We start from the raw sequence: 27,830 nt of genomic DNA, 5'->3' as shown, positions 1-27,830 counted from the left end.
GAGGGGAAGGGGCTCTATTAAGGGCCCCCAAAGTCACTTTCTGCCTGCCTTTTCTTGGCGGACGGACTGCCATGAAAGGGCAGGCGGAAAGCATCATCGTAATCCCTACGGTGAAGCCAAGGCTGGCTCCGCCATTATTACGGGATGACTATTCCGCCCGACAAGCTCTGTGAGCCCGTCCGAAGTGGAGCAGAATTCCCCTACGGGTTTCCCTCCGACTGCCAGTATTGGAATGCGGTGGGCAGACGTAAACCTATGATGTCGGGCGGAAAGCCTCAGCAAGCTGTCTGATGGCTTTCCACCTGACATCATAATTAGGCCTTTAATCTCCAAACGCCTGAAGTAAAAATGTATTTGATCTTGTGTAGTGTAACATGTGCTCATGTAAAATGCTTGATTGGCCTAGCGCCGAGTTCACCCTATAAAAAACTATAAAAAAGCAATTAGAAAAAACCCAGCAATTTATTCATGTTATCAGATTTTGCAAGGGCCAGAGAATGATAATTAGAGAGCACTCCTTATATAAAGATATCCATATTGTATTTTATCGTGGCTTTTCTATCTTTGTTTAGTTTAGCTATTAGTCACGGATGAGTTAAGCACCTTTAGAACACATTTTAAAGGGCTTTCACCTTACGCTGACTGTTTAAAATACATACTGATCAGAGTTTAAAATAAAGACTGGGTGACTTTCTTCATTTTCGCAGCTGCCAGTATATTAAAATACAGGTCATGTTGGTAATAAAATGGCCTGGTGGCAACCCTAGCCAGGTCAGGTATTGTGGTCCCTGGGACATTTTATTTCACCTCGTCCCCCCCTGGCCAAAATGCAGCGCTTCTCGTTTTCACCAATCTTACTGATTATATAGGCTTTAAAATGCTTAGGTTACCAAATATTTCCCTAAAAATGAGTTCAATGAGACTAGCCAAATGATGTTTCATAAATCGGCATGATCTGCGAGTGTGGGCCACTTTCTTTGGGACTACCCGGGCCTAATTGCAATTACAATTCGACCCTGCACAGAGCTGACACAGACGCAACTCCCGCACAAGTAGACCTCACCCACTTCCTTTAAATGCAAATGCTCCTTGGACCACCCTTCTGGGTCCAGTCATGCTAGCATGGGACCACAGTTGCTACGAACCCCTTATCTAGCCTCATAGCCTGCTCCCTCACCCCTGTTTCTCCCCTGGTCTCCCCCTGCACACCTGTTACTCTCCCTGGCCTCGTAAAAGCGTAAAGCTCCACTCTTCGCACAACACCACTATTATAACTTTAGAAGGTATGGCACATGCTTGTATCTTCTTAATTGTACAAAAAAAAATACAAATATTTAACGCAAATAAACACTAGAAGAGGAAGAAATGGACTTTGGGATAAGGAAGATGGGGCAGGTTGACAAGAATGGGCCAAGGAAACATGAACAAAGTGTTTTGAACAGTGATATTTTGAGACAAGGATTTTGGCAAAATGAGCAAGCAGCTGCTAGGACCTGGAGGCATTAACACATGGTCAGGAAGGCATAGACTTGTGGACACTTATACACGATCACACTCCTCAACAAACTAGCACAAACCACACATGCCAAGAGGCAATGGCATATGCTTCCCTTTACAAAGCATAACCTGGCGTGCCAGCCAGATGTACCCTCAATATTCCAAAAATGGCAATCTGACTAACTAAAGTCTATTTGCTTCATTGTGTGTTGTGCCACCCATTGGTATTCCAAATGGTACACCTCTGACATGGAATACCGCAACCCCACACCTTCGCCAAGCCAATAATGAGCCCAATCCTCAATTCTACCATTAAGCAGAACAAACAAGTTGAGGAGCAGATTAAAACTCAACATTCAATTTCCTTGTACCTTCTAGAAAAATGCCAGAGAGGGAAGATGACTTCCTAACTCCTGCCACCCGCATGTTGGAAAAGAGACGAGAAATGGCCGAGGTGGAGCAGGCACTTCTTGCTCAGAAAGAGGTAAGTGGTAATGGTTTACTAATTCAGATAATTTTATATGAGTTACATCTGTTTGAAAACAGATTGCTTGAAGAAGTAATCACTGAGTAATTAAGTAGGGAGGTAAGTTTTGGAACAGTTGGGCAAAGCCAATAGATCTGACATTGGCTGCCAGCCTCTTGGTTTTACAAGTGTTTTTTAAGTCTTTTTGTTAATCTTTATTACATTTTATTTTTGCGAAATGGCCACCTGTGCACGCAGAGGTGTGTGCAGGTACAGGCAGATGTCTTTGAATGTTTTTGTAACAAAGATTTACAGAAATATTCAGAGATGGCCAACCTTGTGTGTTATTGTGCGCATATGCTTCACGCTTTGTGGCCATCTTGGAATAGGTTGGAAGCCCATTCAAAGATGGCCACCTTGCATGCTCCCAAAAACCTTCTCATAGGTCATGGCATTAGCAGCACATTTGTAAAGGATGGGGATTTTATCTACTATTTCTCGATGCTCTTTTTCTCAACAAGTTCATCTTCATTTCAATCTGAATGAGGTCTTGCTCCAATGCTTATGACTACAGGTAAGTCCAGGGCCGGACTGGCTACCGGGCAGTTGTGTGTGCTGCCGAGCTGGGGGCTAATTTCTCTGTGGTGTGGGCTTATTTCGTTGATGGGGACGTTCGTGCGCTTTGAAATAAAAAAAGCAAAATGAATTTCGTTTTGCACACACAGGTCCCCATCAACGAAATCATTCCCCTGCTCGGCAGGACACACAACTGCCCGGTAGCCAGTCCGGCCCTGGGTAAGTCATTTAAAGTTATTCCGGACTAGCTGTTCAATCCACTCACTAACTGAGGCTGTACTGGACACCCAAAGTGCAGAAGCATTTCCTTTGGAGGAAAGACTGTTTTCTATCCTCCTGCTGAAATGCCTGACTCTTAAGAAACGTACATTTCCGACAGCCAAACAAGTCTACTCTTTTCTAGGTTCCATGGCCTCATGCATCTTTCTGGTTCCCAACACCACTCTCCACAAAAGACTGCTTCAACAACCAGTGGTTCCCATGCTTGTGCAATTAGAACAATCTGTTGAAGTACATGCCTTTCCACCAGGATTTTCACCCCAAAAAGAGTTACAGATGCTTCTCTGGCACGTTGGGCTGTGCATGTGAATCATCTCCATATTTAAAGCACATGGTGCAGAATAAAATGTCCTACCACATCAACTTTCTGTAACTCTTCCTGCTATCATGGCACACTCCCTCCTTGTTCAAAAGGAAAATATAAGTATAATGTACTGCTTGAACAGGCACGTGATTGAGGATTTTATCTCTGCAGGCCCATGCAACTTGGAAATGACTACTGACCAGGAATATCCAAATCACCACAGTTAGCCTCCCAGTAGAGTTGAATGCCGAAGCAGACGCTGTTAGCAGAATGTTCAGGAGTATCACACATGTTATACAAAACAGCATCTTAAAAAAATGTCATCTACGTATAGGGTTTTCTTCAGACATCTTCACAAATGGGGTAAACAAGAGTTAAAGGTGAAAGCTGTTTTGATAGACTGGTTAGGGAAATTCCTAAATATATTTCCTCCAGTTTCCTTGATTCCAGCAGCCATTGTCAATTACAAGATTTATTACAAGACCAGAATGATTCTCATTGTCCAGAATGGCCAAGACAGTGGTGGTTTCCAGTTCTGTTTCACCTGTCGGAACATCCGCACAAAAACTGCCTTGCTGAGTGGATCTTCTTCACAAGTTCAAGGGTAAGATTCTACATTCAAACTTACCATCATTGAGCTTGGCAGCTAACTCCTGAACATATCCAATGTGGTCATTTGAGCCTCCGACAAGATTGCATGGCCATTTGCAATTTTGCCAGGGCATCTAATTCACTTAAACCTAAGAGGTTCTGCATTAAGGGCCTGATTCAGAGTTCGCTGGACGGGTTACTCCATTACAAATGTGACGAATATGTCACCTGCCATATTACAAGTGCCATTGGATATAATGCACTTCTAATATGGTGGACGGGATATCCGTCACGTTTGTGACAGAGTAACACGTCAGCCTAATTCTACATCAAGCCCTTATTGCCTCACATCATCCTAAAGAAATGCCAGGAACCAATACTGTTTTACCTGTTCTATTCGGCCAAGATCTGGTTGCATTTTTCCTCAATAGAGGTATATCTTGCAGTTGTTAATCCCATGAAGTCCTTTGCAAACTTCTTTTTATAACTGTACCACAGATCCTCTACTGAGCCCCCCCCAAAAAAGTAAAACATAAAAAAGGTGACCTTTTAAAATAGAAGTGCCCCAGGGTCGGCCAGAGCACGGGGTGGTCAGCAGAATTTACTTATATGGGGAGGGGGTTGTGCGCCCCTCCTCTCCAAGTCATTTGAAGAAGCAGGATCTTTTTTTATGGGCAAGGGGCATGTGGCCTCCTTCCCCAAGTCATTAAAGGCCCTGGGCACCCAAACCCTGGGGCCTGCCATATTTTATTTTGTGGAGGAGAACATGGTATAGCTCCACGGACCTTACCCCCTTGGGATTGCTCACTGTTGCTGTGGAAGGAACCCCAATCCCCAGAACACTGTTCCCTGCCCACGAGAGCTCTGGAAGGGAAGACTTCGGAACTGCCACCCAGCGGGAGCAGAAAGACTCTAGCAGGTGGGAGCTGTAATGTTTCTCCCTGACTGCACTGTCACAGGCAGGGAACACAGGATTGCTACCACCTTGTGGGAGAGCTGAGAGAAAAGTTTTTCCCAGCCAGGCGGGAGTAAAGCCGGCTCCCTCAGCACCCAGGATGGCCCCCAAAGTAAAACATTTTGTAAATGTTGTGGAAGGCCCGGGACAACCCAGCCTTTTACATTTTGGCAATGACTTACATAAAAAAATAGAGAACTTCACTGAAGAACATTAAAAAAAAAAATTGAAAGTCACTGAAGAAGAAACCAAAGTTATAGTTAGCTGTTTAAAAATAATCTTAGTTATCCCCTGAAAAAGCGAAGTTTAAAGTGACAATTAAAGTACCCATTAACTCATGCCCTTGCCATGCACTGCTTATACCCTCACATATCACTCATGAGATGTTCAATGACAGCATTGATAACATCACTTATGACATCTGAAATTACATAATTTATGATGACATTGTGCATGGCTGGGGCACAAGTTATAGTTATTTCAGGATGTGAGTTACTTCATTTAAATATAACTGGTGAATTTCAGTGCTTTTCCAAAATTCTGAATCTTATGTTCTAACTGACATTTCCACGTAATTATAACGTCTCTTTAACCTTTGTTTTTTTCAGTGGAAATAAATAAATCATATATTCCTTCTTCCCCCTTTGGGCCCCTCTGGTAAATTGTATTCCATCCCTCTCTTCCAACCTCTCTTTCTCTTCATGCCTATTGTTCCCTTCGCATTGTTGTCTTTGACAGTTAGGACAGTCGAGCTGCTGCCTTCTGTGAGATTGAGGCGGCATTGATATTGTCTGAGAATAAATACCTTCAACACTTCGCATCTGGACTCCTGCTTTCATTTCGGTTTCATCAATATAACAATGGCGACAAGATTTCAACGGAGCCAACATCACCCCTGAGGCTTAGGCTGACAGTACTGTGAAGGCTATTAAGCCCAATTCTGATTTACAAGATCATTCCTTTGTGGATTTCTTGCTGACTAGTAAGACAGATGAAGATCAGTTCCTTGTCTCTGCTTGAGGAATTATTTCGGCTCTCATCTTCCTTTTTTTTTTTGTAGTTTTAAATAGCGCTACCTCGACCCGGCGGTATTGGATCGTTTTACATGAGCACCAGTTACATTACACAAGGACACACTCATTTTATTTTTAGGACTGGGGAGATTAGGGGACAGATTCACTACTTCTAGTGCATCTCTGCTAATCAGCAGGGATGCGCCAGAAGAGTTGCGATGCATCTGCCCACCCGTGCGCCACCACTGATGCGCCGCATTTACAATGCGGCGCACCGTGGCGTACGATGGGCAGATGCGTTGTCGCATCCCCCGTCGGAAAGGCGGCGCATTGCTGGAGTTGCTTCGCAAGCACGCAGCAGCTCCAGCAAGGCTCGGGAGGAGCCCTATCCCTAACATGCTGCATCAATCCGTACGCCTGCTTCAAGCAGGTGCAGGGTTTTGACGCAGCATGGCCTTAAAAGTGACAGAGTGAAATCTTATAGATTTTACTCAGCCACTTTTAGGAGGCAGTCGTGCGCAGAAACACCCCCCCTGCGCCGGAACTCCTACATGTGGTCAGGGCTTTACAACGTGCCGCATCACCCAGATGCATCACGTTGTAAATACCCCGCAGCATGGCGCTGGCTTTGCGCCTCCGATGCGTCACAAAAGTGACGCAATGGCGGCGTAAAAGAGGCGCAAGGGGCTTGTAAATCTGCCCCTCACTGATTTGCCCAGAATCACAGGATATTGAGCCAATGCCAAGACACGAACCGGGTTCTCAGCTCCAAAGTCGGCAGCTCTGCTGAAAATCTTCTGCAGCACCAATTAGCGTGTGCTGTTTGGAGCCTTTGAGTACCCTACTGCTACTCACGTCTGTAGCATTCATGTATTTATGCTTTCCTTGCTCCTAGCTACCTAGCTGTGGTACCTTCTCAGTCCTAGCACTGCTTGTTGTGTGCGCATTGACGAAGTGAAGATATTTGGACTCTCCTGCTGTTGCTCATATCTTATGAGAGTCCTTTATGTGTGTGCTCGACACACTTATTGTGTTGTTTTCCTTATTGTTTACTTGACATAATAATTTGTGCTTTTGTTTGGATTGCTGTCACTTTCATCCTTTAACATATAATGCTACTTTACAGTTCTGTTTGTGCATGAAACTACACAAGGGTCCCCCTCAACTCACGAGTGGTGTATTCATACTGTTTACCCCTGCTTCACATCTTCCAGAATGCGGGGACTGTTTCCTTCTTTTTCCAACATTTTTGTGAATTAGCAATCGGCAATCAGCAAATCCACAGAAGACTAGGGCTCTACTTTCACCTGTAAGGGAACGATTGCTTTCAGTTTTCTTTACTGTGTGTTAGTACCCCAAGGAGGCCCCTCGCCGAGAATATTACAGACGAGTGGCTAGAATTGGAGTACACGTACACGTGTCTAATTGCGTTACCCCCAGCATAACCTTGAGAACGCATTGAGCGGTGACAGGCGCGGTGATACTTGTGACTTTAAAGATATTGCTACGCCTGACTATAAGATGATGAGATGACAATCTCGTATTGTGTTATTCTGAATTAAAGGAGACTGAAGGAGATAATTACATCGTTAATTAAGACTTTAGAAACGGATGAGATAGCCCTGAAGAAGTCTTAAGTCATTGTACTGACTAGACGAAACACGTGTTGGCTGCACTTTGGACATTGAGAAGAACTGTGAAGAATATTAAATTTGGATGTTGCCAATAGGAACACTACGACTGGTGGACTGTTATTCTTTATTACCACAGGAGTGCTCGGATGAACCCCTTTATTGGTGTGTTAGACCCCGCTTCCTGGGCACCAGGGCACTCAGGGGTTACTGCAATCTAATCGCATCAACAGGAGTGTTCCCCACTGGTTTCCTGGGGCCTCAGTACTAGTAGACCAAAACTAGATAACAAAGTACTCCTCTCCGGCACTTGACTCTCTCAGGGTAGTGAGACAGAGCAACCCAAGGCTTACTCAAGGAGGTGAGGTGGGGTTAGACATTCAGAATACAATGCACACCACACTACCAACTGATAAAATCAATGTCCAGTCAGTGCTTTACTTTTTATAAAAGAAAAGTACTTTAATACACACAAGAGAATTATACGACATATAAAATTAGGATAAACAGTGAAAACCAGATGTCTCTACAACCCTCTAGGCAAGAGTTCTGACCGCAAACAGTATTATAACGCCTTGACGCCAAGCACTAGAAAAACACTGTTAACATAAAAACATTGCATATTACAGACCATGTTGCACAGGGTTGCTCTCATACGCTATAGCCTTGATACCAATCTTTGTAGTATATGATGTGAAGTCAAAGGTTCTTGATCAGCTCCATAACCTCCAACCAAAGCAACAGAAGTGCCCTTCCGCCCTGAGTGAGGACACTGCTCTAGTGGAGTCAGGGATCTGATCTCAGGTGCCTGATGTCTTGGCACAGTTTACTGGAGTCCCACTAGTCCGGTAGCCACTGGCTAGCTGTAGGAGGGTAGTGACTGGACAGTGTGCCAGTTCACCTTGATAGCCCCAGAGATCACAAAAAGAAAGGTGGCGGCCTGTTTCACTGGTCTCTATTTCCACCTACTGCTTGTACAGGCTCCCACAGCGGAGAAGAGGAGTTTAGAGGGGATTTGATCTCACCTTCAAGGAGTAGAATCAATCTTCCCCTTCTATGGCTCCCTTGATGTGCCTCAAGCTTCCTTTCCACACCAGCTACCTTAATGTGCTGCAAGATTCCTTTCCACACCAGCTCCCTTGATGTGCTGCAAGCTTCCTATCCACACCAGCTCTCTTGATGTGCTGCAAGCTTCCTTTTCTCCTTGCGCAGCTGTCTGCAATTTCCTTGTTCAAAAGCGCACGCTCCACAAGTCTCAGAGACACAGCTGGCCTTCTCCCATGCTGCTGATATCCTGGTTCCTCATTGAACTCTTGGCAGCAGAATCCATCCATCATAGAGAAAACGTCCTTAACCCTTTCCATGCTCATGACGAGCTCAGCTCGTCGTGCAGTACACTGCTACTGTGCTCATGACGAGCTGAGCTCGTCATGAACAATGGGAATCTAGGATCTGCAGCACAGAGGGGGAATTGCCTTAGCACTGATGTGGTTAAGTTCCAAATGCAGTGAGCAAGTGTCTTATCTCTTGCCTTCACACTGCGGGACGCGGCTGGCTTCCTTTGGACGAGCCTGGTGTGGCCGTCTCTTCAGTAATAAACCAGTCTAGAACAACAGCTGACCACCTCAGGCCAGACTTTTATCACCTCTGATTGATACGCTCATCCAATCAGAGGGTCTGCTACTTTTGCATCCTGATTACACCTCCAATCACAAACCATTCATGGCGTGTTCAATGCATGACCAAAGCATGCACATATGACCTACTGTCTTTCCTGGCACCAGCCTGTGCTATTCCCTAAAGAGGAATTTTAATTAACTCCAGACCAGGAGGCACTGACCGGGTGGGGTCCTTTTAGCAGAGTTAGTGCAGCTAAACCCAGACAGGAGCTGAGTGTCTACCCCGCCCACCAGGCCTCTCCAAGGAATTGGGGAGAGGCACGGGATAGCTGGGATGTCCAGCAGAACAGCTCACATTCCACACACTGGCTCAACTCACCATTCTTTCCCAGTACACCCACGGGCTCTCAAGCACACATCAGGTAGACAAAGGCAACAGGACCCCAGGCAAGAGACAGACTGCACAGACTTGATCAGGATGGTGGCTAGTGACTCACCCCTAACTATAGATGTATTGCTGCCACCACTGTCAGTGTACCACAGCCTGGGTAGAGAAGGCAGTAGCAACTCTCTGAAAAATAGGGATGCATTAGGCATGCCCCCTCGACCTCAGAGCCAAGCTCTAGGTTCTCAATCCATGTAAACAGGGAGACCCTCAGTGTACATGTATGATTATCATGCTTACTTCGGTAGGGATCTAGAAACCAACCAGTAGCCTTTGGTTGACTTGCCTGAAAATTAGCATAAAGCAGGGGAAGCACTCTCTCCAGAGACTTGCAGAGGACTTCCCGTCCCAACACAGTGTCTTTTACTTCTTGCACAATATCTTCGCTGGTACCACATAAGGGAACTGGAGAAATATAAAGTTTACTCTCACCAAGTTGTACATCTACATTGCTAGTACATCTTTCATGAAGAACAGTAAGACTTTGGGTTTCTGATTATCTGCTTTATTCTAATTGATATTTTGTTTCACCGTCTTCTCATGCAATTTGTTCTACTACCATATTTTATGCTGTGCTATTCTATGTGTGTGTTTAACATCTAGTATATAACTATTAGTATTTACTTTTTACATTGTTTAATATTTCTTGGTGCATTACTTTGTATTGTTAAAAGGCTGCAGCAAGTATGAGTCAACCTCCTCCTCTGTCTGAGATGAACCAACATTACCTTGGAAATAGTGGGTAAAATTGTTTGAATCATATCTAATTGATCTTATTGGAGGTGATTCAATTTCACCCATTATAAAACAACACATTATTAAATAATTTGGGAAAGAAGATGTAGAAGTTTAGGTGACATTAATGTGTATTCGAATAAATTAAAACAATTATAAGAGCAATTTGTAAAATAAATTAATGTTGTATTGGAAAGACAAACATTTTTAATAGAACCCAAGGCAAACACAAAAAGAAGGGAATTATATTGCTGTGTTAAGAGGATTAGTCAACAATTGTGAACTTGGAGAGTTGTCTGATTCTTTCATAAGACATCAACTAGTGAGTTGTAGTAACAACCCTAGAATTCATGAAAAGCTTTTAACTAAGAATCCTAATCTTAAACATGCTGTTGATATAGCCAAGAATGTGGAGCATACAGCTGACAGTGTGAAAGAAATTAACTATTGAACACAAAGTGAATTAAGTCAAGGAACACATTAAAAATATTGATTTAAAGAATGGAAAAGAAAATGTATGTATCAATAGTAAGGAAAGAAGTTATCATGAGAACAAGTTTAAGTGTTTTGGATATGTTAGTGTTTGTTAATCCCTTACTGAACAACCCACCTTGTCCTGCAGAGAATGCCTTATGCAGGAAGTGCAACAAGAGAGGTCATTTTGCACATCTACAAGGATATCAGGCACAAAACTACAAATACTTTAGAGAACAATGAAGAAGATCCAAATTAATCTCTTTCCCAAGTGAACAGTAAACATGACTAGATAAAGCTACCAAGTTGTAAATCAAGTTAGATTATAAAAAACCTCAGCGTTTTCTCGGACTCATGTTTACCATTCACTTTTATTGACAATGACATTTTCATGCAAATTTTGATGAGGTAAAATATTCACTTCAGCAACCTGATATAAATCCAGTGGGCTATAATTCGACCCTATACCTTTGGAGGGGATGCCCTCAATGAAAATTTCCTTCAAAGATAGAAGTACCATAGGATGATTATGGACGGGGGAGTCTGGTGGGGGGAGATTGATGGAATGAGGAGGGTTGAAGAGTACTGCAGTGTGATAACCCCACTTGGACATGATCATTTGATTGATGAGACTGCATTTATAATGGACTTTACTCTGGCACTGTTCACAAATTGGAAGAGGTTGGGTTTGCCTCTGTATATTGTATCTACACATACAAAGAACAATAAATAAAGCTGTTTTTAAAACAGATAGAAGTACAGTAGGATGGAAAGATAAGTGGCAAAAAGAAGGACCTAACCTTTTATGCTGAAGACATCAAAGAGAACTAGGTATTAAGCTTGACCCCACCCTAGAGGAAGCAGTCTTAATAGTAGAAAGATCTGTGTATGGAAAAGAAAAATGTGAAGTATTTACTAAAAGACTGGGACATCTCAAGAATTTCCAACATAAAATCAAATAATTAAAAGACAAAACTATACCTGTTGCACACAAATTCAGGTCTATACCTCTTATGATGAAGGTACCTATGATGAAAGATTTAGAGAAATTAAACACAAAAGGTGATTAAATCCATAAAAAGCACAGAATGGGTTTCACCCATAAATATTGCTCCCAAGGTAGGTGGGCAATAAATATAGTTATACGTTGGTCTTAAAGACCGTAATGCTGCATATGGGTGATAATCAACCTTTACTAAAAATTAATTAAATGTTAAATATGAATAGCGAGCAGGGATGTTGAATTCCTATAGCTCGACGCCTCGGACATATTGTGTGAGGTCAGGGGCAACACATTTTCATGTGTATTTTGTCCTTGGGACAAGTAGGCCCAACCCCCTGTAGCACAAACCCTTTGGCTGTCAGTTTTACTTCCACATTATGCATCAGGAAAGGGCACTGTCTGCCGTTAAGGTAATATGTTTGCCCATATGTTAATACTGTTCAAACTTGTGGTTATGGTTCATTAATTGAAAGCCTTTATTATCAGGGTGAGCGCTCTAGGTAAATGTAAACTTCGACTGCACTACTAGCAGTGGTTCCAGTATAAAAATGTGTGCACACGTTTTCAAAGTTTAGCAAAATGAGGCTATATAAAATGCTCCCAGAATGCTCTCTGATTTGATGCAAATATTTGCAGAAGCTTGAAAGCAAGATTGACGATTCTTTGCTTTCAACATAAAATGTTGATAAAAAAATGAAAGCAAGAAAAAAACATTTTGCTGAACTACTGTAAAATTTTAGGTACCATTTCTTTGCAGCATCATTTAGTAGACAAATTATTAATATAATGGTATTGTTATATTTTGTTTGGGTTGCAGCCCTGAGGAAGTCTTAAGTCTTATATGACCAGACGAAACACGTGTCGGCTGCATGGCTGCATGGCTATATGTAGAATGAAGAATATTCTGAATATTGAAGACTGTTTCCAATGAAGATGATAATTATAAAGATTCAAGATTAAAACTGTTACGACTTAATTGAATACTGATTATTTGTTTGGACTTTTGAGTGCTCGACGAAAATATTTGGTTTTCATTTAGTAACGTGTTGATGCATGCTAGTATTTCCCAAAATATTCATAATGAAAATCAGTGTAGCCAGTTTCATTAAGATTATGGGAAATAAAAAATAAACAAGCATTCGCAAAGCCAGTAGCTTTGAAATTGGGGGTCAGCTTTTTAGTTTCGTCAGTGTGTGACTTGTTTTGGCATGGTTTCTGTAAAACCTTATTGGTGTGGGAGCTGCCGGACCCTCATCATTATAATAAACATTGGCAAAAGTAAAAATTATTTTTTGGTCTCAAACAGCACACACTGCCACAGTAGTTACTGGCACTGAACAAAACTACTTTGTGTTCCGATACACTCCTTGTGAAAGAGCAGAATGAGGTCACTCACAGTAAAGCTAGACAATACAGCGTGAGAGACAGAATTTTAATAAAAACAAACGATCTCGGTCAACGCCAGACCAAATTAAGGGCCCAATTATTAAAGAAAGTCTCAAAAGTGCGCCCATGGGATATGTCCTAGCATTAAGAGTAGCTATACACAGCTTTTTTGAATTCTAAAGAACTTATAGAAGTAGGACAAGAAACAGTACTCCTAGAACATATTTGTGAACTGCATTTTAGCATGAGCAAATATGCATGTGTAGATTTGCTCATGCGAAAATCTGAGTGTTTGCAAGTTCCCTCCGACCACTTTTTTCCCCAACTGTGGAAAAAGGTTTACATCTGCCATTGTCAGTAGTATATTTCTTGAGATGGAAAAAGATTATAGAAGAGTTGTTGAAAACCCTTAAAACATGCAAGTTAATAGGTTTGCACTGACTCAAAAGGGCATTCTAACCCTGGATCTATTGCTTACCACTACTGTCATCTCAAAGAAATGCCATATACAACACCACAAGACATAAACATGTTAAAATAATCTTAAGCGGAGGTGGAGAAGTGTGGCTCACCGGTTTGAGGAGGCCGTCCCTGATGCAGAGGTCAGACCCGGGACCAGGGTTCAATACCCGACGCGGCAGGGTCATGAGCTCAAAATGTCCACGGAGTCGATAATTCTCGCCTCGGTGCCTACTCGAATCGTGGGTTCACACTCTGCAACTCTGGGCAATAGCTTGCTTAATCTCCACTACGGCCCCACCGCGATGGGATGCCTGGTCTTCACCTTGGGGATGCCCAGTAGGGGTAATCTCGCAGGGAAAGGCGAGGACGGGTTCCCAAAGCAAGCGCCTTGAGACCTTACAGTGAAAAGGCGCTATATAAGAACGTATGATTTACGATTTATTTACGATTTAAGCACCATAAAAATTAAGATTTGATTGGTATAAAACTGGACAAAGGTATCTTTGTAGATTCTTCTTAAAAAAGAGGAACAATCATACATAAACAGTAATTCATATACAGTCAAGTCATAAAATTATACACATCAGTTAAAAGAGCAAACATATAAAACATCTTTCATCTCGATTCAAAAACAGCAGCACTTTACTGGTCATAATATGCCTTCTTTTCCTTTCCCTGGCAGCGGAGGCTAAAAAACTAGCAATATAAAAAATCTCCCTAGTGTCATTGAACATCTGAAGGTACACTAATGCCGGTCGTACCCGAGTAAGACCTTTTCCCTTTAAAATTGGCAATAAAAACTTTCCTACGGCTGTCATGAACATGATCAAAGAACATAATAAAGTGCATAGTGTCTTGGGTGGAAAAATGATCACATGTGCAAGGGTCTGAATCTTTCACCTTGCTCCAACCCTGCGGTTCGGCAAAAATACAGTACAGAAGGTTAAAACAAAATCTGATTAAAAGAAAGCGATGGTATGGTTTTGTTTCAACTTTCAGGTATGGTTCTGTTGATGGAGATGTTTATAACAAAAGGTAGGCTCGTACCATGGGTTTCATTATCTCTTTGGCCTTTTTCTCCATATACATCATGCGTAGAAAATGTTTTTCAACCCACGGCAGGTCCTCTTTCCTGTCATTGTCTGGGGAGTCAAAGAGATCAGGACGTCCTAATTTGTTTGGTAGTGACTTTACATACTGTAGCCATGAGATGCAGCTTGTTCTGTCCAGGTCTAAACAATCCCGAACAATCTCTCTATTCATCAGCAATTCAGGAGTAGTCCAAATCGTAAGCCAACATACAAGGGGAGCCAGACCTATCAGATTGGATACAGAGCCAAAACCTAATTCTTGGTGAATAATATACGAGGGAGTGGATTGCGGAACTGAGAACAGATTCCTAAAAAAATGTTTCCACTATTTGTAAAGCTCCTGCCGGCCTTTAGCCCCAGATTGCAGAACCATACTTGGAGATGGCAATACATTCGATCTATAGATGTTAAGCATAGCTTCAATTGGCTTAGCCCCAAGTCTCTGTGCAAACCAAGGAGAGCTGCTGTGGATCTTGCCATGAACTGGTACAACTGTGTTTCTTTCTTTTTGCCAACTGGTACAACTGTGTTTCTTTCTTTTTGCAAACTGGTACAACTGTGTTTCTTTCTTTTTGCCACCCTCCCTCCAATGACTGAATTGCTATTGAGCTTGATATATGGACTGAGTATCATATAAGTAATATGCCACAGGAACCATTGTTTTCTGGATAAGCGTAGATCTTGCCATAGCATGCTTTTTTGCTTTCCGTTGCTGGACCCACAAGCCCTTCTCATCACACAGGACCCCAGAGTATCTGAATGAAGTCACCCTAGTTAATACAGACCCTTGGCAGTAGAATGTTTTGTACTTTTTAGGTCTCTGACCCATATATCAGAACTCTTATATAATAAGATTGCTGCCATATTTTGTCGCCGTACTACATGGCACCGAAGGGGCAGATGGATTTTGTTACAGGACAAGTAGATTTATGAAGCAACCTGCCCCATTGACAAGTAGATATTTTATTAAATTCCACACCCCTGAGCGAGGCTAGTTATTTTCTGTTATATATCTTTCATCTGCTTATCATCAGGTGAAACTCTTTCCATGCAGTAAATTACTCACTTCACATATTCACACCATTAGGAGCATATAGATTTTGTAGGATGACTTTTGAAGTGACATCTGCTGCAGCTGTCGTTCAAAGAATAATGCAGCAAATCTTGAAGATAATGTCTTATGCTTCCAAGATGATTGTTTGATTCCTGGTAACACCGAGAAAGAACATGCTGAGGTTTTTCAAACAGTTTTAAGAAAACTAAACGATGCTGGTCTTACAATCTAGGAGGAAAAGTGGCAAATTTATTTCGGATCTGTCACATACTTAGGTCATGTCTTATCTAAAGATGTATCTGCATCAAACCTAAACATGATCTTATTGATGCCATTAGAAAGGCCCCATCTCCAAATAGTAAAGACAAAGTTAAATCTTCCTTAGGTCTGTCATACTATGACTCCAAATTAGTAAAGAATTTCACAAGTTTTACTGATGCACTCTGGAAACTCTTAAAGAAAAATTAGAAATGTATTTGGGATACATCTTGAAAGTAGCATTGTAAGCATTAAAAGCAAAAATAGTTAATGCCCCATTTCTCTGCAGTTTTGACGCTAAAAGACATACCATTCTCGCCATAGACGTCGGTACTAATGGTATAGGTGCCACTCAGTCAAATCGTGAGAGAGAAGGAAAGGCTAAATGCATTTGCGTCTTGTGCACTGGCAGATGGTGAAACAAGACGTTCCGTGATGAAGTGAGAAGCACAGTCTTGTGTTTGGGCCGGACTTCAGTTTAAGTTTTTTCATTGCGACATACCATTTGTTTTAAGGCAGACCACAAACCACTGATTTCAGCCTTTACTATGAAGGGTGTGGAGAAATCTACTCCTAGAATATCAAGATGGTTTCTGGGATTTGAAGGCTTTCAATTTTAATATGATTTGTGTTCCGGAATAAAAAATGTAGCTGCTGCTGTCTTTCCATAATGCCATTACCACAAGAGAGTGTAAATGAGGATGCCAAACGGCTCAGCGAATATAAACCAAACATTGGTAGAAAGCTAGATCTTAAACCAAAAGGGATGCTTTTTGTGATTTGGCGTAAATCCATTTTGCAGTTTTTGCGAAACTAAGCCTAGAAAATGTTGTAATCTTCACCATCGCAGAGGATCTGCAGAGCGGATAGATCTCAAGATAAGGTCTGATTGTCTGCCACCACATCAACAACGATGTTGCGGCAGCCATCCTAGGACTAAGATTAAAAAAATAGATTTAATGGTGCAGGGTAGGTATACTCTGCCCCCCTTGGACAGGTGATCAAAAACATATGTTTTTTAAATAGAATTGTCACGTTTGCAGTTGATCTGTGAATCAATGATTAAATAACCCCACCCTCTCCACCTAAGGCATGGGTTGGAAAGGGAGGGGAGGAATGCAGCCCCTTCCCCGAGCCTTCTTCAGGCACCTGGGACCCCAACCTACCCAGACCTAATAACATAATAAAGGGAGGGGGGCGTGCAACCATCCTCCCCAAGTCTCTTTAGGACCTGGGGACTCCATCCCCAGGGGCTGTTATTTTAATTTTAGGGAGAGGTGGCACAAGGCATTCTCTCTGAGACTATTCATGCCCTGGGGACCCCATTCCCTGAGGCCGTTATTTTAATTTGGTGGGGGGGGGTGCACGGCCCCCCTCCCCGAGCGAGATCAGTCCGTGTACCCCATCCCCCATGGCCTGATACTCTGCAGTCTCCCTGGGAGCTCAAACAATGCTCCAGCAAAGAGCATCCCATAATGCCGTAGGGCTTTTTTAAATAGATATTTTCTGTCTGGTGGTTCTTCTAGAGGAGGCAGGGCATTTCCAAACATGTTTTAATGTTGTGGGGAATGCAGAAACTGCAACAACTCTCCATTAACATAGACAAAACAGTAAGTCCGCTGGGTCATGAAATCCATGCCCCCAGGAGAACCTACCTTATTTTTCTAAAGCACTCTTAGCTATAGCTCTATGTTCTTCAGCTGGAGTGCAAGATCCTCCTGTGGCTGTATTGTTACATTATTGGTGATTTTTTTTATAAAGATGATAGATCTGCTTTATATCTGTTGATATGCTCACCCTTTCAAAAGCCAATAGACTCCCTTTTTATATTTTGGTTGTGTGACCCTTTGACAAAGTCAGTAAGTCTGACTGACTGCAGCCAGGCCCTGTGGGAGTTAGGGTGCTTGCAGGAGGTTAGGTGCAGGGCCTGGCCGCAGGTCAAAGGCTGTGCCCAGAAAGTGGCTGGGTGCCAGCGTGGGGTTAGACACAAGGCCTGGCCCCACGCTGCGCACAGCTGAAGGCCCTTCCCCCAACTCCATGCATCACACGGCGATCGACATTTTATTTTATGTTATCAAAATTGGGAAATTCTCTGAAAAAACAAAGGTTAAAGTGATGTTATAGTTAGGAATTGTAATAATATGTTAGTTTACATTTATAAAAAACCTTAGAAATTCACTGAAAAAAATTAAAGTTGAAGGGACCTCAGAGGTGAAAATGTCAGTTAAAGCATACAGTTTTAAATGACAAATCCACTGAAATCTCAAATAACTTTAACTCATGCCCTAAAGATTCTATAACTCGCGCCCTTGGGATGCAATGCTAATTACTTCACATATTCCATCAGTATAGACATGTTTTATAACATCACTGCAGCATCTGAAATTACATCATTGGTGACAAGACTGTGCATGGTCGTGGTGTAAGGTGTAGTTACTTTAGGGCAAGAGTTATAGTTACTTGAGCTAATTGGTGAGTTTCTGCATTTTTTTTGTTTAAAACTATGTTTTAACTGAAATTTTCACCTAGCTATAACGACCCTTTACCTTTGTATTTTTGCAGTTAATTAATATATATATATCAGTCTACTCCTTCCTGCACCTATGGTAAATTTTAGCCCACTCCTCTTGGTCTCTTCCAACCTCCCATTTCTTATCCTTCCTTGGCTATTGTTCCTTTCCTTTGCATTGTTAGGGCCATTATTATATTTGACAGTTATGAGAGTTTAGGTGCTGCTGTTCGAGCGATTGAGGCGTTGGCGTTGATGTTGTCTGGGAATTCATTCCTTCCTTCACTTCATCACAACTGGACTCCTGCTTTTATTTGTTTTTTATCAATGTAACACATTTGTTGAGTGCAAAGACGTTAAAAGAGAAAAGTTTATTTTGTACTCTTCTAACACACCCCATACAAAGTCAACTTCTGCTTCCTATAGTGATATTGCTTTTGGGGGAATTAGGAGTAATCTTAATTATTCATTAAAATTGTAGACATTAGAAAAGTTTAGACCTTTGTATCTAGTTTTAAGTCGTAGTAGTAATTATATGTTTATGTGGGCATTTGCAACTACTTCCGGTTTTGCCACTTCCTGTCACGTCACTGCCTGTGATGTCACGTATGACGAAGACACCAGTTATGCAAAGAATCAGCTACCTTCTGAGCAGCCATCTCTTCTCAGAAATATGGTGTTTCCTATGTGTAGCCTTGACGTTGTTTTGAATACCAATGTACAATGGGCAACAGGAAATGTTGCAAGTCCAGCCAGCACTCCATTTTAATAATTTGATTGGGTTAGAGCTTCCGTTGTGGCCACAGATTGACAGTACTGTTGCAGGATAAACATATTTTGTTGACCAGTGCGATAAAATATGAGACATTATTTAACAAGGTGAAGGGTGCAGAGCTAGGTGCAACCTCAGCCGCCGATGGACATGACTGTGTTGTATTGCTTGGAGTATCAACTTTGTATAGCTAGCAACAAGGTAAGCCTCCAATTTAATGGCTTCATTCACCCCAAACATCCTCAGAGAAAGTAGGTTCTCATCGACATACTGGTGCATGGTGACCTGGTGGCATGCTAAAAGAGCTCGAACCGTGCGGTTGACCCTACCACACTCAAGGAAATGCTGTATGGGTTTGTAAGAGACCTCGTCTGACGCTCTGGCTATGGTGGGTTAAAAATGATCAAGGGAAGAGGAGGACTGAGGAGTTGCAGCTAGTGAGTGTGGACAAGAGGTGGGTAGTCAAAGCAGGGCTGACGGATGACCGAGTGGCGGTTCCGATGAGTGATGGGGCGAGGGTAGTAGACTTGTAGAGCTCCTGGGCGGCAGCCTGAAAGTATTGCAAGAAAAGACAGATGGTTGATGGGCACCCAGAGTAGGAGGTCAGGAATTGTGGGTCATGAGTAGTGATGGTTACAAATAGGGCTGTTTAATGGCAGCGAATGGGGGCTTAGAAGGCCTCAAGCGAGGACTAGGAAGTCAGGCAATGGGTTGTGTTGGTGTGAAGGAAAGAAGATACCGCTAGTGGGGTGGTAGGTGGGGAGGGTGAGAAGACAGGACTGATAGGTAGAAGTTACTGAGGTCAGAAATATCGACAGCCTTCGTGAAGGGAAGTATACATAAATAAGTATCAGTTTACTGTATTAAACTAAAAATATATGTACCAGGACAATACATATATGTTCAAGTCGAGTAGATGAGGAGTGAAGAATAGCAAATCGATCATTATTTATATATACTTACCTTCAAGATGTTCTGGAAGTCGGTATTTTTGCCACAGTATTTAGCAGATCGATATTTTAGCTCTTGATATTCCGACACACAAGCAAGAGGAGGCAAACCAAGCTGATGGGAGGAAGGTGGTATGGTCGAGAGTAGGAATTATTAGCAATTACGGTAGGAAGACAGGGCTGGCGAGAGGCAGGTAATGTTAACAAGTGTCTTTTGTTTCTAAGACAGTCTTGAGACTGTTTATTCAAAGTGAAATATAGAAAGTGCCATGAAAATAGACCACAGTAGGCCACAGTTTATAATGAGAATAAAGAAAAAAATGCTTTAGTTCGGTAGGAGAATAAGACCCAGTAGGCTGTGCTTTGTTATGGGAATGAGGCTGAAAAGGCAGTGATTTGCTTTCACAATAAGGCAAAATATGATGTCGTTTGTTATGTGAATGAAGCAGAAGAGGTTGTGATTTGTTATCAGAAGAAAGCACAGGCTGTGGTTTGATATGAGAACAACACAGCAAAGGCTGCGATTTCTTAGGAAAAAGCGGATAAGGCTGTGATCTATGTAGTCAGGCTTCCCTGTGCTTTGAGGGTAAAGTTGTGATTTGCGGGAACAAGGTTTGCTAGTCTCTGATTTGTAACCACGTTGTTTCCGAGGAGGTGATTTAGCGGTCCAAAGTGGGTGAAACTTTGATGTACGAGCACAAGGCTGGTAAGTCAGTGGTTTATGGACTTATGGAGGTAAATGATGCCACGTGACTCCAATTTATGGGAACAAAAATGGCGGGCTATGATTTAGGGAAACAAGATGTCGAAGTTGTGATCTAAGGGAACAAGGCTGGTGATGTGATTTATGGCAACGTGGTTCCCAAGGATATGATTTACGAAAAGGAAAGGAAACTAAGCAAATGTGCGGAATATATACAAGTGGATTGACACGGCTATGACATTTTTGGGGGGATGCTACTAGACATGAGAAATGTATCCTGGCATTTGGGTCTTAGGGTGAGCTGTATGCTTTTTGATTAAACGAGACAGAGTTTTTTGTCTGTGCTTAATGCTTAAACCTAGCACAGATCAGCACCCTGCAAACCCCTGTCTGTATTTTAGGACAGTCTTTGGAAGCAATAGGCTTGTCACTTATGCGCTGCCAAATTTCTTCTATATGCAACGGCGCCAATCGTTTACCTGCATGTAGCGCATGGTACAAGTGTGTTATGAGCGTATGTCTGCCTGCCATGGATTGCATAGTCACCAGTGTGTGTGTGTAGGTTTAGGGGCCCTGGAGAATGTAGGCCACCACTGGCATGCCATGGCCGCAATTTTGCCATGCTTGAGGAACTGTCCGCCACTCAGATCAAATGTCTCAATCGCTTCCTGAATAGTGATGAAGCATCCCTCTGGATAGAGGTTTGAAACATTATACAACCACCTGCCTACCATTTATCGACTGCCATTAGTCATCCTATTTGCTCAAAGGTGCGCACTATCCATGCATCCAAGTCCGAGGCATACGGTGCCCGCCTCATCAGTTGTTGCAGCGCTGTTTCCCAGAGACTGCCTATCAGACGGATCACATACGGGAAACAGTCAGGTTAGATCCCTCACCAACAGCTCTCTTAGCTGGTGCCCATTGTGTGTGCCTTCTAGTAGTGACTTTTCCCAATTGGGCTCCCCATCCAGTCCATGGACGGCGTGCTGCAGGTATGCCACCAGATAGTATAATTCCAAGTCTGGAACCTCCAACCCTCTTCATCCCATTCCCACTTAAGGGTATTAAGACAAATTCTACATCTCAGGCTGGCCCAGATGAGTTCCACCAATAGTGAGTCCAGTTCCTGAACCACCCTCCAAGCGATCTCATACATAGCACCCTGCAGAACATTCAAACACCTAGGTAGTACCACCATTTTAATTAGCGCTGTCTTCCCCATTAAGGATACATTTAAGGTGTTCCAAAATGAGATTGAGGGGCATAAATTACAGAGCACTTGATCCAGATTTAATTCATAAGTCCGATGCTGTCCATGTGCGATATGGATGGCGAGGTATTTGACACTGTCCACCTTCTAGGGCAGTCACGATTCTGGGAGTTGGTCTATGAGCAGACCCTTCAACTCACCCAGTGGGAATAGGGTGGACTTAGTGCTGTTAACTCAAAGCCTCGAGAATTCCCAAAATTCTTGCCTAACATTAAGCACTATTGGGCCAGTTATGTCCTGCTGGTGTAGACAGATCATGGCAACATCTGCGTACAGTGATACTAGATGCACCATACTGCCAACCTGTATGCCCCCCCTTGGAGGGTGTGCCTAAGCCGGCACGCTAGAGTCTCCATCGTGATGGTGAAAATCAACGGGGACAGCGGGCACCCCTGTCGCGTGCCCCTCTGCAATACAATCTCGACATACCGCCTGGTTCTCATCCCCACTTTCGGGCTCGTATACAGCAATTTAACCCACTTGATATAGTTGTGCCCCAGTCCCATCCTATCTAGCACCTGTCAGACATAGTCCCAGCGCACAGAGTTGAAGGCTTCCTCAATATCGAGGAAAACAAGTGCATACTGATTGTGGTCCTGCACGGGTTCGTAAAGAACATATGTCAACCAGCAGAGGTTATGCTGCATATTCCTATGTAGGATAAATCCCAACTGATCTGTGTGGATCAGATGTGGAAGATGCGGAGCATTCCTGCCTCCAATAGATGACTAAGGATTTTCTGATCTACATTTCACATGGAGAGCGGCCAGTAGGAGCCCGCCTCTAAAGGGTCTTTGCCCAGTTTCGGTATTACTATTAGGGCCTCTCTCATGGAGTCTGGGAGCAACCCCCTTTCCAGTTTCTCAGTGTATACTGTCATCATTCTGTCAACCAGGGCCTTGGGAAAGAGTTTATAAAATTCTTCAAGAAGTCTGTCACCTGCCAGCACCTTAGCAGTTTTCAATGTGGCCCCAGCTCCAAGTAATTCCTATCCATCCGAAGGAGCCCCCAGTAGCTCACGGTCCTCCGAGAAGAGCCGCAGCAGCTCCGCTAGGTATGCGGGTAGTAAAAGGGCCTCCGAGCTAGATGGCCGCGTTGCATACACCTCCCGCAGAAAATGTCGCTGAACGCCTGCTGAGTGTATACAATGCACCCCAGTTAGTCTCTATTTGCCAAGACAGACTGCCCGAGGCCTCAGATCTAATCAGTCACACTAATTAGCGTCCAGCCTTATCAACCTCCATGTACCAGCGGCTGCCACCAATTTATGTCGAGTGTGCTTTTCCAGTTGGTCCCATAGTTCACACACCCTGTGTCGTTGCCTATCTCAATCCCTGAGGCTACCCATATCAATGCCCCACGGGCATGGTCTAAGTAGGATGTGGCTTAGACCTGACCTCTCCACCTTTGTTTCAGATATTTAATGCGCCCCCCCCAGATAATTCTCCTTGAGAAATGCCACAGCTATTCTATATCTCCGGAAATATGCATGTACCCTTTTTTCCTTCTCAGGACTATTCAGACCATGTACATTCCAAGTCAGTAGTTTATACTTAGTTCCTAGGCCCGCCATAGAGATTTCGGGATAGTGACCAGTCCCCCATCCAAGAGATTGACCTGAGACGCAGCTCACAGCACCAGTCATCCACTGTGGAAAAGTAAATTTTGCCATGTTCTGTGTCCCTACGTGTCCCCCATCTTATGTTATGTGTGTATGATTAGTATGCATATGTATTCCCCATGTTCGATTAAAGGCGCAATTACAGTTGTGTCCATCTCTAGTATGCCAGTTTCCAGTTCTCGTGAATATTACGAATATCAGGCCTATGTAAAGTTACGTTGCCACGTTTCTCAGTGTGCACGTTATTTCATTGTAAAGTCCCCGTTTCTAGGCCTCAAAAGGGCCTGGACACCAGATTCAGCTCCTGTCTCCTGAGCCCTCGCTGAGGAGCGATACAGCCCCCACCTGTGTTCCTGACCCTTCCCTTACTTCCTGCCTCACAGTGCCCGGCTCAGCCTGGCTCTGCCTACGAGTCTGCCAAGAGTATGTTATGATTCTAGTTATCAGTCCAGCCCTCCTTCACTGCATTCCTAAGCTACTGAATCGCATCAATAGTTTCCGTCACAGTCTAGCCTTTACGTCTCCATGTAAGAGAAATACTGTATTAATGGTCATTTAATATTCTTCATCACGCACTACATGTAGAATAATGCATGCTCCAGTCTTAGAGTCTGTTAGCCTCTCCCCTCCTGACTCTTAGTTTATATCGACATGTCCTCTAAACATTAGATACTAGATAAGGTTTAGGTACATGTCGCCCTGACTCCCCAGACTTCAGTCTCTGCTCCTAGCACAGAGTTCATAGCCCCCAGCTTCTCCTAGTAACACGTCATTGTCAGTTTGCGCGCACCATTAGGTTAGAGGTCCCGGCTCCTCAGGTAGCCCCCTCCATGTTTCCGCCCCATTTATGACATATTCTGTTACGTTTACATCACATGTCTATGTACACGCCTCTTGTTACACCTACTTTCACCCTTATCTTTCGCGACTGCTATTGACCACACCCACTGCTCCGCCTACTGTATTCATTGTAATGCAACTGTTTTAGTATATATGCTTGTGTATTGTTATTAAAGTTAGCGCGCTCATCCCAGATCCAGCCCCGGCAGCTGCCGGGCCACGCCAGTCCAATCCTGTCCCCCCTGCCGGGCCCTGCCATCCTATTCCTGTGCAGGTTGTCCTGTTCCTGTCCTTTATGCTGTATTAAACCTGCAAACTCCTACTACCTCGAATCTTGACTCTTATTTATTGAGCTATCTGTTATTGCTATGTCCAGTAAAACCTAGATCCGGTATTATTTATTTATATACCACATAATGGCGCGCGAATAGGGACTTGCCCTTTCCCCACGCGCCGGTGAAGCCACGCCGGCCCCCTGATCCTCTGCAGCCGTGACGGAACCATACCGTGCACGTGCAGATATTTCTGCTTCAAGTATCCCTCAGGCCCACGGAGGAGACGGAGGTGGCGGTCCAGCATCCAGACGAGGCGGTGGAGGAACGCGGCGAGTCCCGACCAGAGCCCAAGCCGAGAGTCCAAGGTCCGAGGTATCCGGAGGCCCACCCGTAACTGAAGTCCGAAGTTCGTCCGTCCGGCGTCGAAGCAGTCCAGTCCAGTCCGAGGCCTTCCGTTCTTGCTGCCCGGTGAGTACCGTTGCTGGGGTAGTATCTAGACAGGGTCAATCTAATTGTCTCTGGTCCGTGGGGTTTTGGTGGTACACAGACCCAAAACGAAGTGTCCACTCCGGTGGATGCGGGTCCTGACGTGTCTCTTTATGAGACCGGTAAGTTTCGTACTGTTTCAGCAGTGCATCTAGTTTCTGTTCTAGTCAGTTCTGTTCTCGAGAAATTCATGTATTCTGTTTTCAGTATTCCAGGTAGTATTCTGTTCGAACTGTTATTTTAAATGTTCTTGATGTATTTTAATGTCGTGGTATGAATGTGAAGTAATTATCGTGTTCATTGTGTATTGTATTGTGTCTAGATTACAGTTCAGTCATGCCGTTATTTTCCAGACTACGTCAGTTAAAAACTAGAAAAGGTCTGTTAGAAGAAGCAGTTCCTGTCCCGCCTAGGGACAGTCCAGGTCATTTTATGTATCAGAAGCATGGCATAAGTGCCATATTATATCTAGATTTATGGGTAGAGTATACCAAACAGTTAGAAGAAAAGTATAGATGGCCCGTATCGGGTACATGGGATGCCGAGTGCATCATGCGAGTAGAAGAAGCATTATGGAAAAAGAAAGCCAGACAGTCACAGAAAGATGCCATCGAGTTATGGCGCAAAGAATCTCATAAAAGAACCGAAAAAGAAATCAGAAAGTCAGAATTAAGTAGAGAATCCTTAGAACGAGCCCAAGAAAGGGAACTAATCGAGATAGGTGAACGAGTTAAAACCGAACAGTCAGACAGACAGAGAAATGCCCTCATTAAGGGTATGTATCCTCTTCTTGCCGAGGGCTTGCCAAAAGCGACCCCGGAGGCATCCAGTAATTTTCCGCCACCATTAGTTCCGACCAAGCTACGTCACAAACCGACCGCAGCTGATATTTTCATTTCGTCCTACTTGGACGACACAGTCCCAGAATATGCAAATCCTGTTCCGCCAGCTCCTGTAAATAATGTAAATCCCGCTCCTCCAGTCACCGGAGTACCTGCTACGGTACCCCCGGTTCAGCCCACATTACAATTTCCCACTCTGCCAACACGAAGAGTATCAGTCGACGATTCCAGTTTAGGGGCCGCAGGAGGAGGTCCTCCTGGTACCCCGCCACCACACCAACGTTTAACGTTAGTCGAGTTACATGAATGTGCGTTACAGCGTACGCCCAAATATAAGTCCGTTGCAGATATCCGACGAGCTCTTACTGAATGCCGCTATGATCCGGTTGCAGGTGATGATAGTACAGTAATATATTCCATCCGTGTAAGACGGGTGACTGGGTATTTAGACACCCTACCGAATATGAAAGAAGATCTAGACAGAATATATCGTTTCATCCGTACAGGGGATGATCCAGAAAGTATTGGTGAAGCCATGTCTCAAAGGAAAGCTGAGATCCAGCTCATGTTATTAAAGTTTCTGATTAATTGTTTAATAAGGGAACAAGATTATCCGACCAAAGATCCGGCCGAAATGAGAATCCTGACGAGGTGGAGTGATAATATAGCCGAGGGTAAGCACAGAACTATCAGTAGTATAGAGAGTATGTACAAGAGAATTCGTAAGGAAATAATAAAGTTACACGAACAACGTAAAGCAGCACAAGTAAGCGAGAAAGAGAATGACTCTTCTACTGAAGAGGTAGAGGACGAGAATCCCGCCAGAATAGCGTATGTAGGAAAATCTAGATTTCCAGACCGACATTCACGTCTAGACTACAAGAAAACTGTTCCTCATCCAGCACCAGAACAAGGTTCTCTAGAACAAGTATTTCAAGCCACCGATCAAATTCTGAAATCACGAATCGGTTATAGTAAGTTGAGTACTATGCATGAACAAGAACTAGCCCGATCAGCAGTCCGATGGATTACTGATTCTACCACTTTTCCAGATGAAATAGTGGCACAAATGTTTCTGAAATTGCCCCCAGCCGAGCAACGACTGTTGGGTATGTATATGATCCAGCACCTCATTACATTGTATGAGGGTCAATATTCTGATCCAGGTCCGTTACATGATGTCCTGAACGAGTTACTCCAGTATAGATGGAAAGGTCTAGGTACCGATTTAATTAGTGTTATTCTAGAACAGCGCCACAAATATAGAACGTTCTTGAACCCGCATTTTGTTCATGTCTCACCTCCAGAAAGTAAACCGTTTTACATAGATAGACAGAATCCGTTACGAGAAGTACACCCAGTCAGGACAACAGATGGTGAAATGCAACGAGTGTTTGTTTACACCCCGATTACAAAGATGGAACTCTTAGAGATGAAGAAATTAATTCCCTGTCATGACAAAGATCCAGCAGGGTTCCACCGAGAATTAAAAGACATGCTCCGTATGGGAGAATACACGTATCCAGATGTTATTAAAATGCTAAAGGTCCTGTTGCCCGCAGGGGTATACGAGAAACTCAAGGAAAAAGATTGGGAGGTGGGAGAGAAAAAGATCGATTGGGCAGTTCTAGAAGCTGAAGATAAGATACGAGTACCAGGTACCGGTCTTGGAGATAAATGTAAAGAATTACCTGAATTATTGATACAAGTTTTGCCAAGA

General features: G+C 43.4%; 1 protein-coding gene across 1 annotated transcript in view; it reads left to right on the top strand.

The window, feature by feature from the left end:
• CFAP73 (cilia and flagella associated protein 73) overlaps nt 1-27,830 on the top strand; it is a 109,415-nt gene that overhangs the window by 19,741 nt on the left and 61,844 nt on the right. The window contains exon 2 of the mRNA XM_078667167.1: nt 1,876-1,981. Coding sequence (XP_078523293.1) covers nt 1,876-1,981 — 106 coding nt within the window. The remainder of the gene's footprint in view (nt 1-1,875; nt 1,982-27,830) is intronic.

The sequence above is a fragment of the Lissotriton helveticus genome, chromosome 11 (genome assembly GCF_964261635.1).
Source record: "Lissotriton helveticus chromosome 11, aLisHel1.1, whole genome shotgun sequence".
NCBI classification, from domain to species: domain Eukaryota; kingdom Metazoa; phylum Chordata; class Amphibia; order Caudata; family Salamandridae; genus Lissotriton; species Lissotriton helveticus.
This window is presented reverse-complemented; position numbering and strand designations above follow the sequence as displayed.